The following is a 16,578-nucleotide window of genomic DNA, read 5'->3' as shown; positions in this document are numbered from 1 at the left end:
GGGGTGGGGGGCCCAGGCCCTGAGCAGGGTAGTTTCTTCCTCTCTCTGGGTAAGATATATAATTTCTGCTTCTTTTTTTTTTTTAATATTTATATTTATATATATAGATATTTATATATACACACACCTGGTAACTCGGAAAGAGAAAAAAAATAGAATCCGTAACAATAATAATAAAAAAAAGTATTCTGGTTTAAAAACAATCCGTTCCTACCACGCCAGGCGAGCGGGTGATTGCACAAGGCCCACAAGTGGCTGGCGCAGCCGAGGCGGTGCCGGGGCTGCGGCCCCCCCCATGCCCCGAGCCCTCCCCGAGCCCCCCGCGGGTGTGTGCGGCCCCCGTGGCGCACAGGGAGGAGCGGGGGGACCCGCCCGGCTCTCCCGGGAGTCCACAAGCGTCTGGGCACGGCGGGTCCCTGGGGCCGCTGGGGAGCAGGGGAGGGGCGGCGGCTCTGCCCCTCATACCGAGATCTCGTAGGTGGTGCCCCCCACGCCCGAGACCTTCTTGACACCGCCGCGGGTGGGGCTGCTGAGGGGCACCGGCCCCGAGCCCGGTGGGGCCGAGCCCAGGCTCTTGGGCTGCCCGTTGGACTTGCTGTAGGCTGTTCTCATCTGCACCTCGTCCCTGCGGGAAGGAAGCACGGACGCGGGGTCAGGAGAGGGAACAGGTTGCTGGCACCCAGCGTTGCCAGAGCCCTGCCCACCCCAGGGACAACCAGCACCTACTCCAGATTCTGAGGGGCCCGTGGCGTGACTGAGGAGGTGCGGGGGGCACCAGCTCTATTCTGGGAGAGCAGGAAGATTTCTCTTGCTCTTCCCAGCATCTCTCCCCAGGGAGGGGTGTTGTGCTGCCCCAGGGGCTTGGAGGGACACTGGGCAAGGGTCCCCCCCACAGACGCCCCTGTGCCATCACAGTACTCACTTTGGTGCCAGTAAGGGCTGCAAGGCCACCTCCTCGGTCTCGGGGCCGCCGGCCTGCGACGCTGTTTTTTGGCTGCTGTAAGACACGGATTTGCCCAGGTGGGGGGCGGCGGGCTGCTCGGGGGAGCCCAGCGAGCGCACCCGCAGCGCCGGGGGGGGCTCGGGCTTGCCGAAGCGGGGCAGGGCCGGGCGGGTGAGCGGGTTCTTGCCCAGGGGCGAGCGCTTCGAATCGTCCGAGGAGGAGCTGGTGCGGGGGGCGTTGCTGGAGCCCGGCGTCGACTGGATGCCCGAGTCCGCCAGCCCCGCGGCCTCCTCCCGGCCCGGGGCCGGCGGCTGCTGCAGCAGCTTCTCCCGCTCCTGGATGGAGGCCACGATGTGGCGGGAGAGATTGTCATAGCGCACGGGCGACGGCTCGCGGGGCACCGCGTGCTTGGGGGAGGCGGCGCTGGCGAAGCGGCCGTGCAGGTCGGTCTCTCGCTGCTGGGCGATGCGCGCCGACAGGAAGGGCGAGGTGTAGCCCACGGGCGGCTCGGGCTCCGGGCCCGCCTGCACCGACTCGAAGTCGGGGCTGTCGGAGGGCGTGAGCAGGCTGTCGTACGAGAGGCTGCCGTTGCGCGTCTGGTTCACCAGGCTCTTGTAGGAGGTGGAGGTGGTGCCCTCCGAGCGGATGGACTGCAGGTGGCCCGTCTCAAAGCCCGTGCCCTGGGCCGACTTGAGGCTGGAGGAGCGGGAGCCACTGGAGAGAGGGTCAAAGTGGAAGCTCTTGCCAAAGGTGGGAGAGCGGAAGCTCTCGGGTTCCAGGCTCGGCTCCGAGCGGTAGCTGGGCTTGTGGCCGCTGTCACAGATGGAGTTGGGCTCCTTCAGGCTGTTCACTCGGCTCAGCTGAGGGGCAGAGGGGCAGCAGTTACCCACAGAATGACCATGGGGCCCCCGTGGAGCTCCCAATGCACGCCCTAAACCCTTCCCACACCACGAATGGGGTGGCATCCCCCGTGCCACACGAGGCTCGGCCTTACCTTGGCACTGGTGGAGTGGGGCAGGGCTGCCGAGCTGCTGCTGCTGCTGTAACCGGGCCGGTACTTGTACATGGTGGGAGTCGGGGGGCTGTCCTTGCCTAGCAAGCTGCTGTCTGCACCGGGAGAGAGGGGCACGCTCAGGGCGGCTGCGGGCAGGGAACACGCCGAGCCCCGCCCTCCCTGCCTCAGAACCGACTGCGAGCCTGGGGCGGACAGACCAGGGACAGGAACGGGCTGCAGGGGAGGTGCACCGGGGTGGGAGAGACAGACCGGGAGAAAGGGATGTCCCCACAGCCACGTGTGTGGGGCTGGCACTTCCGTGCCCCTGCGGCAGCCCCGGCTGGGTGACACCCTGGGGGTGCACGGCACGGGGGTGTCAGGGAGCTCCATGGGAAGCACACACAGCACAGCCCTCAGCGGGCAGCAGACCCAGGCAGGGCCGGGAGAGCTGTGGGGTCTCCAGCTGCTGCAGAAAGCAGCTGCCACAGGCTCTGCCCATCGCATCCCACCTCTGGCCAGGCCCACACGGAGCCGGCCACAGACGCTCTGTGCCGCTGAGCCAGGCCCGCCACCACTTCGCCTCCTCCGTCCTGGCAGCGCGGCGGCTGCAAGGCACAGCTCCTGGTGGCTCCAGACAGCGCCACGCTGGCTCTGAGCATCCCCCGCAGGCTTCTCCAAGTGCAACGGGCCACATACACCAGCCCAGGAATGCTGACGTGCTCCAGGTCTGCCCTACGGCCCTGGCTCCTTGGCCTGCCTGGTGCAGCCCTGGGCTCCCCTCCCAGCGGCTGCCAGGGCCCTGGTGCCCTCCTTACCCTCAGTGGTGGCCAGGGTTAAGTGTGTCCTCAGGCCCGTGTAGCGGCTGAGGTCGGGCTTAGGTGGGGGTGGCGGCTCGGCGTCAGCAGACTGGCTCTCCGTCACCTCCAGGCTCCCCTTGGACTGCAGAGACAAAGCGCAGGCAGGGTCAGGAGGGGCCAGGGCCTCGGCCCCCCCGGGCTGGCAGGGCATGGACAGCGGCGCTGGGGGCTTCCGCTGCCTCCCGGGCATCTGACAGAACAGGGGGCAGCGCATGCCCCGGGTGGGTGCTGGAAGTGCCAAGGAGAAGGAACCTCCAGAGGGTGGGGAAGGATGGGAGCAGTAAGGGCAATGGAGGGGGCTAGGCCTCATGTGGTCACTGCCACATGGGAGGGGGACAGTTTCCAACCCATGGGGACATAGAACAAGACGACACGGACTAGGACAGGGAACGTGACCAGGCTCTCTCGGTTCTCTACTCACGGATGCAGGCTTGCACCCCTGGGATCCGTGGAGGGCCCCAGCGCAGACAGCGCTGGTCCCCACCTTCCTCACCTTCGTCCTTTTCAGCTCTGTCTGGATACCATTGTCCATGATCTTGACAGTGATCTGACCGTCCGACACCTCGGGCCGCAGGAACGGGGGTCTCACCAGCACCGTCTGCTCGGCCTTCGGGCGCCCGAGGTACCTGGGGAGGGGGGAGGAAGGTCATGGCCTGGAGCCTGGGATGGGGCAGTTTTCCCAGGGATGCAGAGGCCAGGCTCACCTGGGCGCTGGGGAGCTGCAGAGGACCCGGCTGACGTTCTTACAGCAACCGTTGGTGAAGGGGTTGACGCCCCCGCGGAACTTGCCCGTCACCTGTGGGACAAAGGAGTGTCACAGCCAGCCATGCCAGCTCCCTCAGGACACCCCCTCGGGACCAGGACAGAGATACTCCGAGATCCTGCTCCTTTTCCTAGTGCCTGTTTCAGTGCTCAGATACCCTTGAGGGGGTCAGGTCTCCTCAATTTCACCTCTTGGGCCCCAGAAGTGCCTGCCTGGCTCCATCCTCTGACTGCACCCCCATGAATGCAACTGCCTCTCAGTCACCCTGTGCTCCACCTCTGCAGCTCAGGGGCCTCCTCCAGCTTTAATCCAACCCGCCCCAGGAAATCCCAAACTGTGTCCCTCGGTGGCCTGGCCAGCAGGCAGTCCCCCCATAGTCCCTCAGACGTACCTGTTCATTGGTAGTGCGGCCCCTGGCCACGAGCACCACGTGGAAGCCTGTCAGGCCAGCGACGGGAATGAAGAAGAGCCCAGCCACGCACATCACCACCATGCTGCCACAGCCAGCTAAGGAGCAGCCACAGCCCCGCCGGGCACCGCGCCCAGAGCCCAGCCCGCCCTGCCCACCCGCGCTGCCCAGCAGGATACGTGACGGCCATGCGGACGCCGGAGAGCTCCTCCACCTGGTACAGGACGTAGAGCAGCCCGAAGCCGAAGACGCCCATGATGTGCGTGGTGAGCGACAGCAGGAACAGGAAGAAGTAGCGGTAGTTGCGCCGCCCGATGCAGTTGTTGACCCAGGGGCAGTGGTGGTCGAACTCCTGCCGGGGATGGGGCTCGGTGAGGGGGTGCTGGGGGGCTCCCTGCCCCATGGGGGGCTGGCGGAGGCCCCGCAGCTCCTCACCTCCACGCAGTTGTCGCAGACGCTGCAGTGGGAGCAGCGCGGCGGGCGGTAGAAGCGGCAGGTCGCGCACCACTTCATGCGCACCTGGATGCCCTTGATCTCCACCGTCTTGTACAGCGGCGCCCGGAAATCGTCCTCTTTGTCCTCGTCCTCCTCAGCTGATGGGGACACCCCGGCATGGCGTCAGGGCCCAGGCAGCCCCTGGGCTGCCCCTTTGCCCGAGCCAAAGGCTCCCAGCATCACCTTGCTGTCACCTGGCACAGGGACAGCCAGGCACCCCCAAACAAGCTGGGGGGTGCTCTGCCAGGTCCTGTCCCAGAATCCTGACACTGCCTGCGTCCCAAGGACCCAACATGGGATGCTGAACCCATCTCTGCAGCGCTTGTCACTGCCTGATCCCACCGGGCAGGGCGAGGAAGGCTCCTCACCAGCCTTTTGGGACCCAGAAATCCCCTTTACCTCAGAGGAAGGGTGCAAGGAGGCAGCTTCTCCCGGCCAGAGCCGGACTCACCTCGTGGGAATATGCCTGGGTCCATGAAGGTGGCCATGCTGAAGTTGGCCAGCACGAAGAGGAAGACGACGGCATTGTAGGCGGGGATGATGGGGGACACGTAGATACTGAGCCCTGGGCACCTGCAGGCACAGCAGCCGTGAGACCCTCGGACCCTCACTTGTGTCACTCCCACCGCCTCCCAGCAGAGCATCCCACACCCACACTGCAGCCACTTCCACAGCACAGCCTGGGGAGCACCTGCGGGCCACAGTGGGACGTGCTCCAGGCATCCTTCAGGGAGCAAAATTCCCCTTTGGGACCCCACTGGAGGGTCCCACAGAGCAGTAGTGCTGGCAATAGGAAAAACCAGGCCAATGGCATGGGGGGCACCCAGGGGACCTGCCAGAAAGCAGGATGTCACCCTCCCTGTGCCCCACCAGCTGCTCAGGGCACAGGGGACCCTGTGAGGGAGGGGACACGAAACCAGCACCAGTTCCAGTGCCTGCAGAGCCACTCATGCTCCTCACATCCCAGGGACCGCTCCTGCAGGACAGGGGGACCCCAGCCAGCACCCAGCTCCTCCAAAAAGGCCGTGGGAGCGCAGTGAGGGAATCACCCTGCTCCCTCCTGTCCCAGCAGGAGGGCTAGGACAGCGGGCTTCCCCCTCGCAGGCGCCAGCGTAATTCCCTAATCTGCTTTGCTGCTGGGATTAAATCCCACAGATCTAGGGCAGCATCTGTCCCTCTCTTCCCCCCACTGGGCTAAGTGCCGATGGATTTAGGTGCCCGGAGCAGCGTGGGGCTGGGCGGGCAGGGCGACATATGGTGCCAGGGCTGTAATCCCCCCAGGCTGGGGTGAAGGGGCAGGCGCTGGCCCTGTCCCCTCCTCCACCACCACCCACAGAGACAGGTCCCATCGCCAGCCCCGTCCTTGTCACAGCAGCTCCCAGAGCCATGCCAAGGCTCCAGCTGGTGCAGGGCTCTGTCCCAGTTCAGGGCCCTGAGGAGGGCAGGGGGCACCCCCGGGTGGGGAGCAGCAGCAGTGCCAGGGGCAGGGCAGGAGAAGCGGGCACACCCTTCCAGCACACACCTGGCAGCACAGAGGGTGAGGCGGGCAGGGCGCTCCCAGCACCGGGCACCGCTCCGTGCCCCAGGGAGGCTGGGACCTGCTCTCACAGGCCAAGGCTGAGGCTGTCCCCATCCAGGCACAGGGGTGAGACAGCAGGACGGCAGACTTTTGGTTGGAAGACATCCCTGGCAAGGAGGACAGCACGGCCAAGCCACCCAGCACACTTATCTTCTTCCTCCTCCTCCTCCTCTCTGGCCCCCCAGGCCCCACACACCACCTTCCCCAAAACCTCTTCCCCCTCATTCCTGAGGAGCCACCCTGCTGGGCACCCTGGGTGCTGCCTCCCTGCTCCGTATCAGGCTGGCATCTCCCGGGATGGCATTTCCCGAATGGGATCTCCTGGCCCAGCCCCCCGAGCTGTGCCCCGGGCTGGGGAGCGGCTCCTGAGCGGCACCGGCCATGCCGGCCCTGCCGCCTGCGCTGGAAGCCAGCCAGGCGGATTCTCCCAGCTGGGACGGCTGCAGAGGAGGAGTCCTCTCCAATCTGTGCCCCAAAACCCTCAGAGAGCAGCGCTGGAGGCACAGGACCTAAGTGACAGTGCCAGGCCACAACCCGAGCAAGGGACAAATCATGGAGTCATGGAATCACAGAATCGTTCAGGTTGGAAAAACCCTCCAAGATCACCAATTCCAACTGCCTCCCCAGCACTGTCAGGGCCACCACTGAACCGTGTCCCCAAGTGCCACAGCCACATGTTTTGTGGTGACTCCACCACTGCCCTGGGCAGTGCTAGAGTCACCAAACAACCCTTTCCATGAGGAAATTTTCCCTAACATTCAAACTAAACCTCTCCTGGCACCGCCTGAGGCCGCTTCGTCGTGTTCCTTGGGAGAAGAGCCCAACCTCACCTGGCCACACCCTCCTGTCAGGGGGTTGTCGAGTGTGAGGACACACCAGAACCAAGGATCCCATGTCCCTGAGCTGAACTCCTACGCCACTTGAGAGAAGCCTCCCTGGCTCTGCTCTCTGCTGTACAGAGAGGGCCAGGGGGCTCAGAGGAGCCCTAAAAGTAGGAAATGCCATTCCAGAAACCCTGTGGAAGAAGCTCCTCTTTCCAAGAAGGGAAATCCCAGCCCAAACTTTTGCTTGAAAGAGATGGAGGGGAGCCAGGAAGACCCATGCCCGGGCAGTCATCCCACACAGGGAACAGCCAACAGGCAGGCTGAGCCAAGGACACGGCCTGGATCCTGAGAGACAGAGCCCAGGGAGGCAGGGAAGGATCCAGATGCCTCAGAAAGCTCTGAGGCACACAGAGAGGGAGGGACCAGGGGAAGGGAACACCTTCCAGCCCTTGCTGGAGGGACACACAGCTCCTGGGGCAGGACAGTGGGCTCAGACACACTGATGAGACCCCCTGGGTGGGATGGATTCATGGGCCAGGGCAAGCAGAATATCCTCCATAGGGAACACCAGGACCTGCTGCCTTCCTGACTCCCTGTGCCCCGGGAATCCCCACAGAGCCAGTGGCACCATGCTGGTGACCCCAAAGCCACAGAGTGACCTCCTGGGACCACCCCCAGCCACTGGAGGGATCAGGATCCTCCGCAGGGAGCAAAGGTGGTGCCCATCCCAAGGGAACCTCCTTATCAGGGGAGTGATGTGTTCCTGCCTTTTGCTCTCCTGAACAGAGAGTGCAGGGCTGCAGGCCCTGCCTCGAGCCCGGGGCACACGGGGCAGGAGCAGCAGGAGCAGCAGGGAGGCTCCTCCCCATCACCAGCCACGCAGGTCCCGCAGCACCCATCGGGCTGCCCCTCAGGATCGGCACGCAACACGCTCGTGGCCAGAGGAGCTGCTGGGACTTGTCCCTGGCAGCACATGAGAGGACTCGGGGAACCTCGGGCACCATGAGTCACAGCGGGATGAGACACGGGCTCCTTGCTACCAGTCACGCCCGGAGAAGCCTGTCCCTCCCTCCCTGCTGGCACCCCCTCCCCAGCCCCTCAGCCCCTGCACTCTCCCAGGCACAGCCTTCCCTCCCTCCTGTTCCCTGGGCTCTGACCCATGGGCTCTCCAAAGGCCCTGGGACAAATACAATCCCTGCTCACCCTCACACAGGTTTGGATCTGACTGGGAGCGGGCATGGCACTGTGTCCCAGTGGCACTGCCAGCCCCAGGGGGGGCACAGGGAACCTGAGAACCAACTGCACCAGGAGCTGGGACCAGCCAGCGAGGACATGCAGGAATGGAAAAATGGACCCCAATGGGCAATTTCCATCCTAAATCAGCACCTGTCTGAGAGGCCAGCAAGCCTGGGACCCCCACTCATCCCAGGGGGAGGAGGGAACATCCCCTCTCCTGCTCCCCTCCCTCCAGGACAACCGGCCTCATTTCCACTGCCATGTGCTCAGCAGCAGCAGCAGCTCCTAATTAAATTAATCAATTAAAGAGAGTTCTTGGCCCAGAGACACAAATCCTGGATGGACCAAAAGGCATCCAGTGGATAGGCTGGAAGCAACACAACTGGAGCCTTGAGAGCCATGCCGACCCCTGGCTGCTCCCTGTTTTGGGGACGTCTCCCAGAGCCTGTCCCCACAGCTTCCACTGCACTTCCCGAAGGACCAGCCTTAGGTCGGATGCTGACAGGGGGAAGGGGCACAGTGGCCCCGAGGACCACACAGGAGGCAAACCTGGAGCCCCACATCCCTGCCCACCTGCTCCAGCACCAGGCAGACCCTGTCCCAAAGGATCCATCCCACAGGGAGCGTGTGAACGCCATGCCCGGGCTTTAGTAGGATGTTCTGCAGTCGGATAAACAACACTGCTGACCTGCAATTACAGCGACCTGCCCAGGAGCTCCTGCCCCGGCCAAACCTGCTCCTCCGCGGCGCCGGCGCTGCCTCTCGCCGCCCGCTGATAAGCGGCTGCTCCCGGCGCTGCTGGCACCCGAGGCTGGGATGGGCCCGGGGTCCAGCTGTCCGGCAGCCACCGTGCCAAACCAGAGCCAGCCTGTCCCCTAAGGTCACACACGGGGTGGCACACGCAGCTCGGAGGGCACCGCCCGCTCCCTCCGCCTCTCCTTCAACCCCTGGCACAGCAGCAAGAGTCAGCGACTTCCACAGGCATCAGGCAGCCTGGAGCAGCCAAACCCCAAGCCTGGCAGCCTGGTGACTGCCCGGTGTCCCAGCAGGGGACAGCCACACGCTGCTGAGTGACACTGCCAGCTGCACGAGCGCTGGATGGGGCGAACCAACCCGCTCTCCTCTTTGGTTGTCAAGTTCCCCCGTCCCTGCCCAGTTGTCATGTTCCCCCGTCACCAAAGCCACGGTGACCTTCCTGCCACCAATGGAGCCTTCCCAGGGAGTGGCAGCAGCCATGGCACCTGTCCCTTTGGCCTCCCACAGCTCCAGCTGATTCCGCAGCCCCAGCAGGAAAAGCCCAGGCAGTGGGAGAGGCTCCCTGAAGCTGAGGGTGCAGCTCCTTCCTGCACCCTGCCAGGACCCCACACACATCCCTGCTGAGACCCCGGGGATGCCCTGCAGGACCTGGTGGCCATTCCAGCTGCCATGCTCTGGCTTTCCTGCCTGGCACACTGTGCCATGGTGCCAGCCCAGCCGAGCCACCCTCTGCCGGGCTCCGTCAGCACCTCGAGGTTCTGCTCCCCCGCCTGTCACCCCCTGAGCACGTCACTAGGGCACGTGTCACCGGGCAGGGAACAGCAGCAGCCCAGGGATGTCACCACACCTCTCCAGCACCCAGCACCATCTCCCAGCCCAGTGGCCCCCCCAGGCCCCAGTGACCTGCTGGCCATTTCCCCGGAACCCTCTCCAGGAACACGGAACCCTCATTGCCCCAGGGCAGGGGACAGAACACAGCGAGTGATCCGAGTGATCCGCACTGGGGTCAGAGTTCTCCTCCCTGAACTTTCCTTTGTGGCTCACAAATCGATTACGAAACTAAAAATAACACGTGTCCTGCCCCAGCCCACCAATCCACCTCGCCTGGCTCCAAAGGAGAAAGTGATCCATGCCTTTTCCACCCACAGGTCACAAACCAGTTCCCAGCCCAGCGGACCTGGAGCTGAGTGGTGCCTCACCACCAGGACGGCCAGCACACAGCTTCCCCTGGGAAAACTCATGGAGTGAATGAAATGGCTCCTGCTGTGGCTGCAGCACCCAGAGCACAATACCCCCCTTCCCTCTGGGAGGAAATCCCAGCTCCTGTCCCCTGTCCTTGCCGGCCCTCCCCGCTCTGGCCCAGCCGCCGGGACTCACGTGAAGGCGAAGAAGAGGGTGGTGGCTCCCACTAGGAAGATGGCAGCAGCAGAGACCGGCACGTACTTGCTGGGTTTGAATCTCTTTCCAGAGGCTGCTGGCATGTTGGAGCTGTGGTGGGGGGTCCGCCCCGCAGCATAGCCCAGGCCCCAGGGGACTCAGAGCAGGATGAGAAGGGGAGGGGGACAGGGGCTGACCCCTACCCTGCCCCCACGCCTGCTCCCGGGGCGAGCTCCGACCGGGGCGCGCAGTCCGGAGAAGGGTCAGGAGCAGGAGGCCCAGGAGAGGAGCCCACTCTAAGCTCTGCCCCGTGAGAGCTCCCGGGCACGGGGAAGGAGGGTTAAAAACATTAAAAATTCACAACAGAGAAGGGGATTTGGGTTTAGGACAACCGTTGGAGTGGGAATGCCGAGAGCCCTTGCAAGCCTCAGTCCAGGCAGCAGCCCACAGGCAGGCTCAGCAGGGAGGGAATTCCCCAGGCTGGGGCAGGCTGCTTCCCACCCAGCCAGCGCCCCGAGAAGAGCACAGGATCAGCAAAGTGCTTGCAAAAAAGCCACTCCGGGAGCCTCAGGGCAGCCACTTCTCCTTTTTAATCCGCCTCGGCTGTGCGCAGCCCCCGGTGCTGCACGGAAGGAGGGGGTGGTCTCCAAGCAATCCCAGCTTCCTCACGGAGCTGCCGTGCCTCCTCCTCCTCCCCTCGCTGGAGGGGTCACGGAAACACTCTCCCTGATTTCACCGGGATCTGGGGCTGGCTGGCTGGCGGTGGCCGTTTAATTTTATTTATTTCTCTCTTGTCTGTTAAAGCCGAGGAACAGCTGGTGCAGGGTTGAGCTGTAAATCCTTTTTTTCGAGGGGGGCGGAGGGGAAGGTCTGGTGGCTTGTGGGTTTTCCTACTTGCTCCTTTCTCCTGACCCCCCAGGCCCTTCCATGGGCTCAGAATCCACTTGGCGGTTGGGGAGCGACAGGAATTTCATTAAATCTTCTCTGCAGCAACCATTTCCCAGCAGGTGAACGGGAAGGGGGTGTTCAGGGAGCGCCTTTACAACCCCAGCAGACACCAAAGGGTGGAAGGGGTGCTGAGCAGCTCTGTCTCACCCATGGCCCGGGCAGTGCGGGGAGAAACCTCAGTTTGTTCCAAACAGCTCCATTTTTCCCTTCCCCTTCCTTCGTTAAAATCCTTCTTCATTCATCCATCCATCAGTCTTTTAAAAAATACTACATAAAACCATTAAAACTCGAGGTCTGGTGTGTCACAGCTCACCTGGAAAAAACAGCAACAGAAATTAGCACGGCAGAGAAGGGAAGGAGCCGGCTGTCATTAGCCACAGCAGCCTGGCCAGGGCATCTGCCGTCCCAGCCCAGGGGCACTGGCTGCTGCAGGAACTCCAAGCTACTCCCTCTATCCCCAAGAAACCCACCCTGAGTCCTGGAAGGACTGGAGGGACACCATGAATTCCTTCCTGCAGCTCTGGCCCAAATCCCAGCACCAGCGAGTGCTGGCTCCCTGAGGGGCAGGGGCTGAGCAGAGACTCCAGGATTTAACATAAGGGTGGAGACCACAGCAGGAAAAAACACCCAGGAATCTCAGCCCCTTCCATGGAGGGCAGGAGACAGGAGAGGCCCATGGAAACACCAATCCCATGATCAGAGGTGGCCTTTGCAGCTCTGGATTCATCAGGAACTGCAGTGCCAGGACAAGGAAGAGTGGATTTGAAATGAAGAGCTCAGGGCTGGATGGGATATTGGGAAGGAATTCTTCCCTGTGAGGGTGGTGAGGCCCTGGCACAGGTTGCCCAGAGAAGCTGGGGATGCCACATTCCTAGAAGTGTCCAAGGCCAGGCTGGATGGGGCTTGGAGCAGCCTGGGATAGTGGAAGGCGTCCCTGCCCCAAGCAGCCACCAGCCCATCACCCATCATATCCCACCAGTTCCTGCTGCCACAGCCACCGCTCCTCACCTTGTCACCGTCTGTCACCTGCCCTCCCCTTGCTGCCTCCATGTGCAGGTCCAAGCACAGCCCACAGCTCACTCCTTTCTCCCTTCCAGCTTTCTCTGCCTCCCCAGTTTGTCCTTCGGGGTGGGCAGGGAACTCTCCAGCGCTGACTAAACGCGAGTGAAGGTTGGGAGAGCTGCGGCGCCCAATTAAAGGCGGCTTTAATGACAAGGATGTGTTACCACCAAGTGGGCTCAGCCCCAGCTCACGGCCACTCCGCCTGACTCACCCAGCAACAGCTCCTGCCACTCGGCCTCTGCAGGACCAAAGCTCAACTTTGGTTTCCCTGCCCTTGGGAGTGAGAGGAAACGTGGGGCTGAGGCTCTGCCCGGCAGGGAATGTGCAGGTTTCACCTGGCAGCAGCTCCTGAGCGGAGCAAATTGAACAGTAACACCAGGGAAAGCTGTTTTCCACAGCAGGGACAGAGTTCCCTGGAGAGCAGCAGTTTCCCAGCCCCGCTCTGCCTGTTCGGGGAAGAGCCCAACACCCCACAGAGCCGAGCCCAACAGCAATTCCAGGGATGGGCTATCGGAAGTGCGGGCCTGACATCACGGCTGATTGCTTTAGCAGGAGCAATCTGCTCCCTGAGCACCCGGCCGGCCCTTTGAACGCTCCGCCATGGAGGCACGGCCACACCTCGGCCTCAAACAGGCGCTGCCAGGCAGAAGGAGCTGTTCCCTGATAATTCCTGCTCCGGAGATCCCCACCCTGCCCTCGCAGGGCGCCCTGGGCATGCGCCTCGTGGCCCTGCCCTGCCCCAGCCCTCCCAGCCAGAGATCCAGGAGCCCTTCCCAGGGGGATCCCTGCGGAGCTGTGCGTGCCAGAGCCAGCTCCCCATGGAATCCGGCAGCCCTGAGCAGGGGGAGAGCCCCAGCGCTGTCATTAGTGACACCCCAGCGAGAGGCGATGCAAATGCATCCCTGCTCCACTGCCTGTGCCTGGAATAACACCACAACTCATCAAACAGGAGCCCATCCCGGCTCCCAGAGCCACCTCACTGCTCCCCAGAATGCCTTCCTGATCCCCATGTGTGCTGAGACCCCACAGCACTCCCCAGCCCTGCTGCAGAAGCCCAGAGAAAAAGCTGTCAACATGTGGGATCTCTGCTCTGCAGTCCTCAAGGGGTCCAGGAGAAACACAAGGAAAACCCACCCCAGATTCCCACAGGTTACACAAATTCAGGCCTCAATTCTCGCAAACACACATATTCCTTCCCAGCCCTACAACCTGCCCACCTCTGGTCAACCAACCCTTCCTTTCCCTCCACTTTTGCCCCAAATCCTCTGCCTCACTGGCCACTTTGTCCCTATCCACAAAGGCCACTCAGACTTCCCTGCTCCACAGAGCCCCCAGCTCATCTTCCTTACCTGTGGCCTACATGGGCTCTGTTCTTGCCTCCCATTCCTTTCCCTCTGCCAATTCCAGCCCAGCAACTCCTCCTCTCCTGCTGCTCCTCCAGACCTGCCCTGCTCCTTCCTCCCCCAGCGCCTGTGTCACTGCTCACTCCCCCTTCCCCCTCCCTCAGAAATTCCACCTGGTTTTCCCATCCCAGCACCTCCTTTTTGGAGCACTTTCCCAGTTCTGCTCTGCTCAGCCACCTCTGGAGCAGTCATCTCCACTCTCCAGGGTTTCTCTCCACTCATACAGGGGAGCTGCTCCTGTTTCCTTCACCTCCATTTCTGGGGATTTCTTTTCATTCCAAATTCCCTCCCTCGGGATATGTGCAAGCACGGCTGCTGACACCTTCCATTTCTCTGAGCCTGCATCTCCTTTTCTTGGTTCAAGGCCCTGTAAAGCCTCACTGATTTCCTCCCTTTCCTCCCCTCCCAGCCCTGCTCTCCTCCTTCCCTACTCTGCTCATCTGCTCCAGCCCCTTTCCAGCCTTCCCACACGCAGCCAGGTGCTCCATGCCTTGTCCCTTCTGGAGCAGGGGGTGCTCCCCACCTCTACTGGGATGGGGACACACGTGTCCCCAGCTCCCTACATTCGCTCCTCCCTCACTCTGCTCCTGCCCGGGAAGGAGGAAATGCACTTTGGCACCAACCACATGGCCCCTGCCACCCCTGGGATCCATGGCACAGGCAGGACAGACAGAGCTCCCTCCCAGTCACTGCCTCCCAAACCTCCCAAACCCACAGCTCCCAGGGACCTGCCCCGATCCAGCAGAGTTCCCATGGCACAGGGCAAACACACAAACAATTCCTTCCACGTGAGGCAACTCCCAGACAGGGCAGATCCCGGCTGCAGGGAGACAGACGGGATGTGCTTCACCTGTTCCCACTTTGTTAGGATCAGCTGCAGCCCAGAGCTCCACAGAGCCCTTCCAGAGCTCGCTGCCCGGCACTGTGAGAGAGGGGCGTCCATGGAACAAGGAACTCCCTCCTCCCTCTGCTCACCCTGTCCCTGCACAGCCAGCTAACAATTCACACCCCAAAATCCATCACAGAAAGTGCAAATTTTCCCAAACCTGGCACTGACTGGAGGAGTGCCAGCGTGAGATCCCCACTGGTCACTGCCCTGTGTCCAAACCGGAGCACCCGCCCAAACAGGACACTTTGGGGACACCACCCTGCTCCTAATTCCAAAGGAGGATGCACACCAATGTCTGTCTGGCTGCTCCTCGCCTCCAGGTGCACCCTGCACACCTGCCTTTCTCCCAGGTGGAAGTACAGAAGGATCAACACAGAACATGGAGAAATACTCCACTGCAGACAGCCAGAAGGCTGGAATCACTCCCTGCTTATCTCCTGCCCAGGGCTTACACCGCTCCCATCCTCCTTCCGCAGCCCATCCTGCTGCTTTACACGGGATTAGCCCCATTTTATGGCCAAAGCAGGAGGAACAATGCCTCATCCATCGAGGCCGCGTCCCAACGGGCCCCACAGCGAGCAAGGACAACGCCAGCCTCTTGTCACTGTGTCAGGAGACAGCGGGCACAGCGACAGGTGGGAATGTCCCCGGACAGGCCCCTCACAGGGGAGTTCAAGGTCTCCCCTTGGACCCACTCAACCACCGCCCTCTCCATTCCCAGATGGGGCTGCTGGCCGGGGAACCAGCGGGAATAAACGCCCGCTAAAGCAGCACCCGGGCCCGGCCCAGGGACGGGGGTGACTGGGTTAAGCTCAGAAAGACGCTCCAAGATAACTCTGGCTTTGGTCAGGACAAGGCTCCGGTTGTACTTCACACACCCCAAAAATCCCGAGCAGCCCCCGGTGCAGGGGATCCCTGAGGCCCAAACCCAGCTCTGTGCCGGGGCGGGAGCGGCAGATCCGGGGGAACCGCTCCCGGAGGCACGGGGAGCACGGGGCAGCCGATCCCCTCCGAACGGCGCGGTGAGGGGGCACAGCTCCGGCGTTCGGGAATGCGGGAGTTCTCTCTGAGGGGAGGCCGGGCTGGAGCCGTTCCAGTGCCCCGCACCGGGAACAGGGACGGTGCCGTGAGGGGAGGCCGTGCTGTAAACACGGGTCCCCACGGGCCGCGGCACAGAGGCCGCGCTCCGGTGCCCCACAACAGCGCGGTGGCGGCGTTCCCGGGGGCACCGGGGACAGGCCGGGTGCGGGACAGTGCCCCGCGGCTCCCTGCGGCCGCTCCCGGGCCCCGGGCGGTTTCCAGGCGGGGAACGAGCCCCGCTCCGGAGCGCTCACCCCGCACCGTACGCAGGGGCGGCCCCAGCCCGCGGGGCACCGCTCCCCGCCGCTCCCGCAGCCCTCGGCCCGGCTCCCCGCGGCACAGGAGAAGGTTCCGGTGGCGGCGGGGCCGCGGGCACGGCAGCCGGGGCAGGAGGAAGCGGCACTCCCGGGCAGAAGCACCGCGACCATCGGGCAGGCGGCCGTGCGGAACGGCGGAGCGGGGCCGCGGCCAGAGGGGCGGGCGGGGCAGGGGTCGGTGCTCGCTGGGGCGCCGGGCAGGAGGGGCCGCGGCGCGGTGAGGGGGCACCGGGGCACAGCCCGAGCCGCGCGCGGGGGGAGCCACGGGGGCAGCGGCGGGGCGGGGGCGGCCGCGGCCCGGCGAAGGGCGCGAGGGAGCGGCGGGCCGGGGAGGCGGCGGCGGTGCCGGAGCGGCGGGGCCCCGGCGGGGTCGCGCGGCCCACGTGACTCACCGGCAGGAGGCCGCGCGCGGCGGCGGCCCCGGGCACGGACGGCGGCGGCTGCGGCGGGCGGGACGTCACGCGCGCGCGTGCGCACCGCGCCCCCCCGCGCGCCTCCATTGGCCGCCTTCCGCCGGCCCGCCCCGGCAGCCCCGGCGCGCATGCGCAGGGCCGCGGAGCGGGCGTGCGCGTTCACGCCGCGGTGGGTGGGGCCACGGCCGGAGGCTCGGCGCATGCGCGGGCCGTACCACACCGGGGGCCGGAGG

At 63.9% G+C, this 16,578-nt stretch overlaps 1 protein-coding gene across 2 annotated transcripts; it reads right to left on the bottom strand.

Moving 5' to 3' along the window:
• Window positions 1-459: 459 nt before the first annotated feature.
• On the bottom strand, window positions 460-16,385 carry ZDHHC5 (zinc finger DHHC-type palmitoyltransferase 5). Of its 2 annotated transcripts, XM_054275936.1 has the most exons (12): window positions 16,325-16,385; window positions 10,234-11,494; window positions 4,913-5,034; window positions 4,402-4,559; window positions 4,146-4,318; window positions 3,949-4,051; window positions 3,499-3,590; window positions 3,288-3,420; window positions 2,753-2,876; window positions 1,938-2,050; window positions 923-1,803; window positions 460-625 (listed from the first exon to the last, which is right to left on the bottom strand). In XM_054275936.1, the coding sequence occupies exons 2-12, from the start codon at window positions 10,335-10,337 to the stop codon at window positions 460-462; spliced, it is 2,169 nt and encodes a 722-aa protein (XP_054131911.1). In that variant the 5' UTR covers window positions 10,338-11,494; window positions 16,325-16,385. The 2 variants fall into 2 exon arrangements, with proteins under 2 accessions (XP_054131911.1, XP_054131910.1); XM_054275935.1 differs by having other exon boundaries at window positions 2,753-3,420.
• Between the last annotated feature and the right edge of the window lie 193 nt (window positions 16,386-16,578).

The sequence above is a fragment of the Melozone crissalis genome, unplaced genomic scaffold (genome assembly GCF_028551555.1).
Source record: "Melozone crissalis strain CALT ecotype California unplaced genomic scaffold, PUWL_Pcris_2 ptg000018l_1, whole genome shotgun sequence".
In the NCBI taxonomy this organism is placed as follows: domain Eukaryota; kingdom Metazoa; phylum Chordata; class Aves; order Passeriformes; family Passerellidae; genus Melozone; species Melozone crissalis.
The sequence above is the reverse complement of the archived record's forward strand: the minus strand, read 5'-3'. Positions and strand labels throughout refer to the sequence as shown.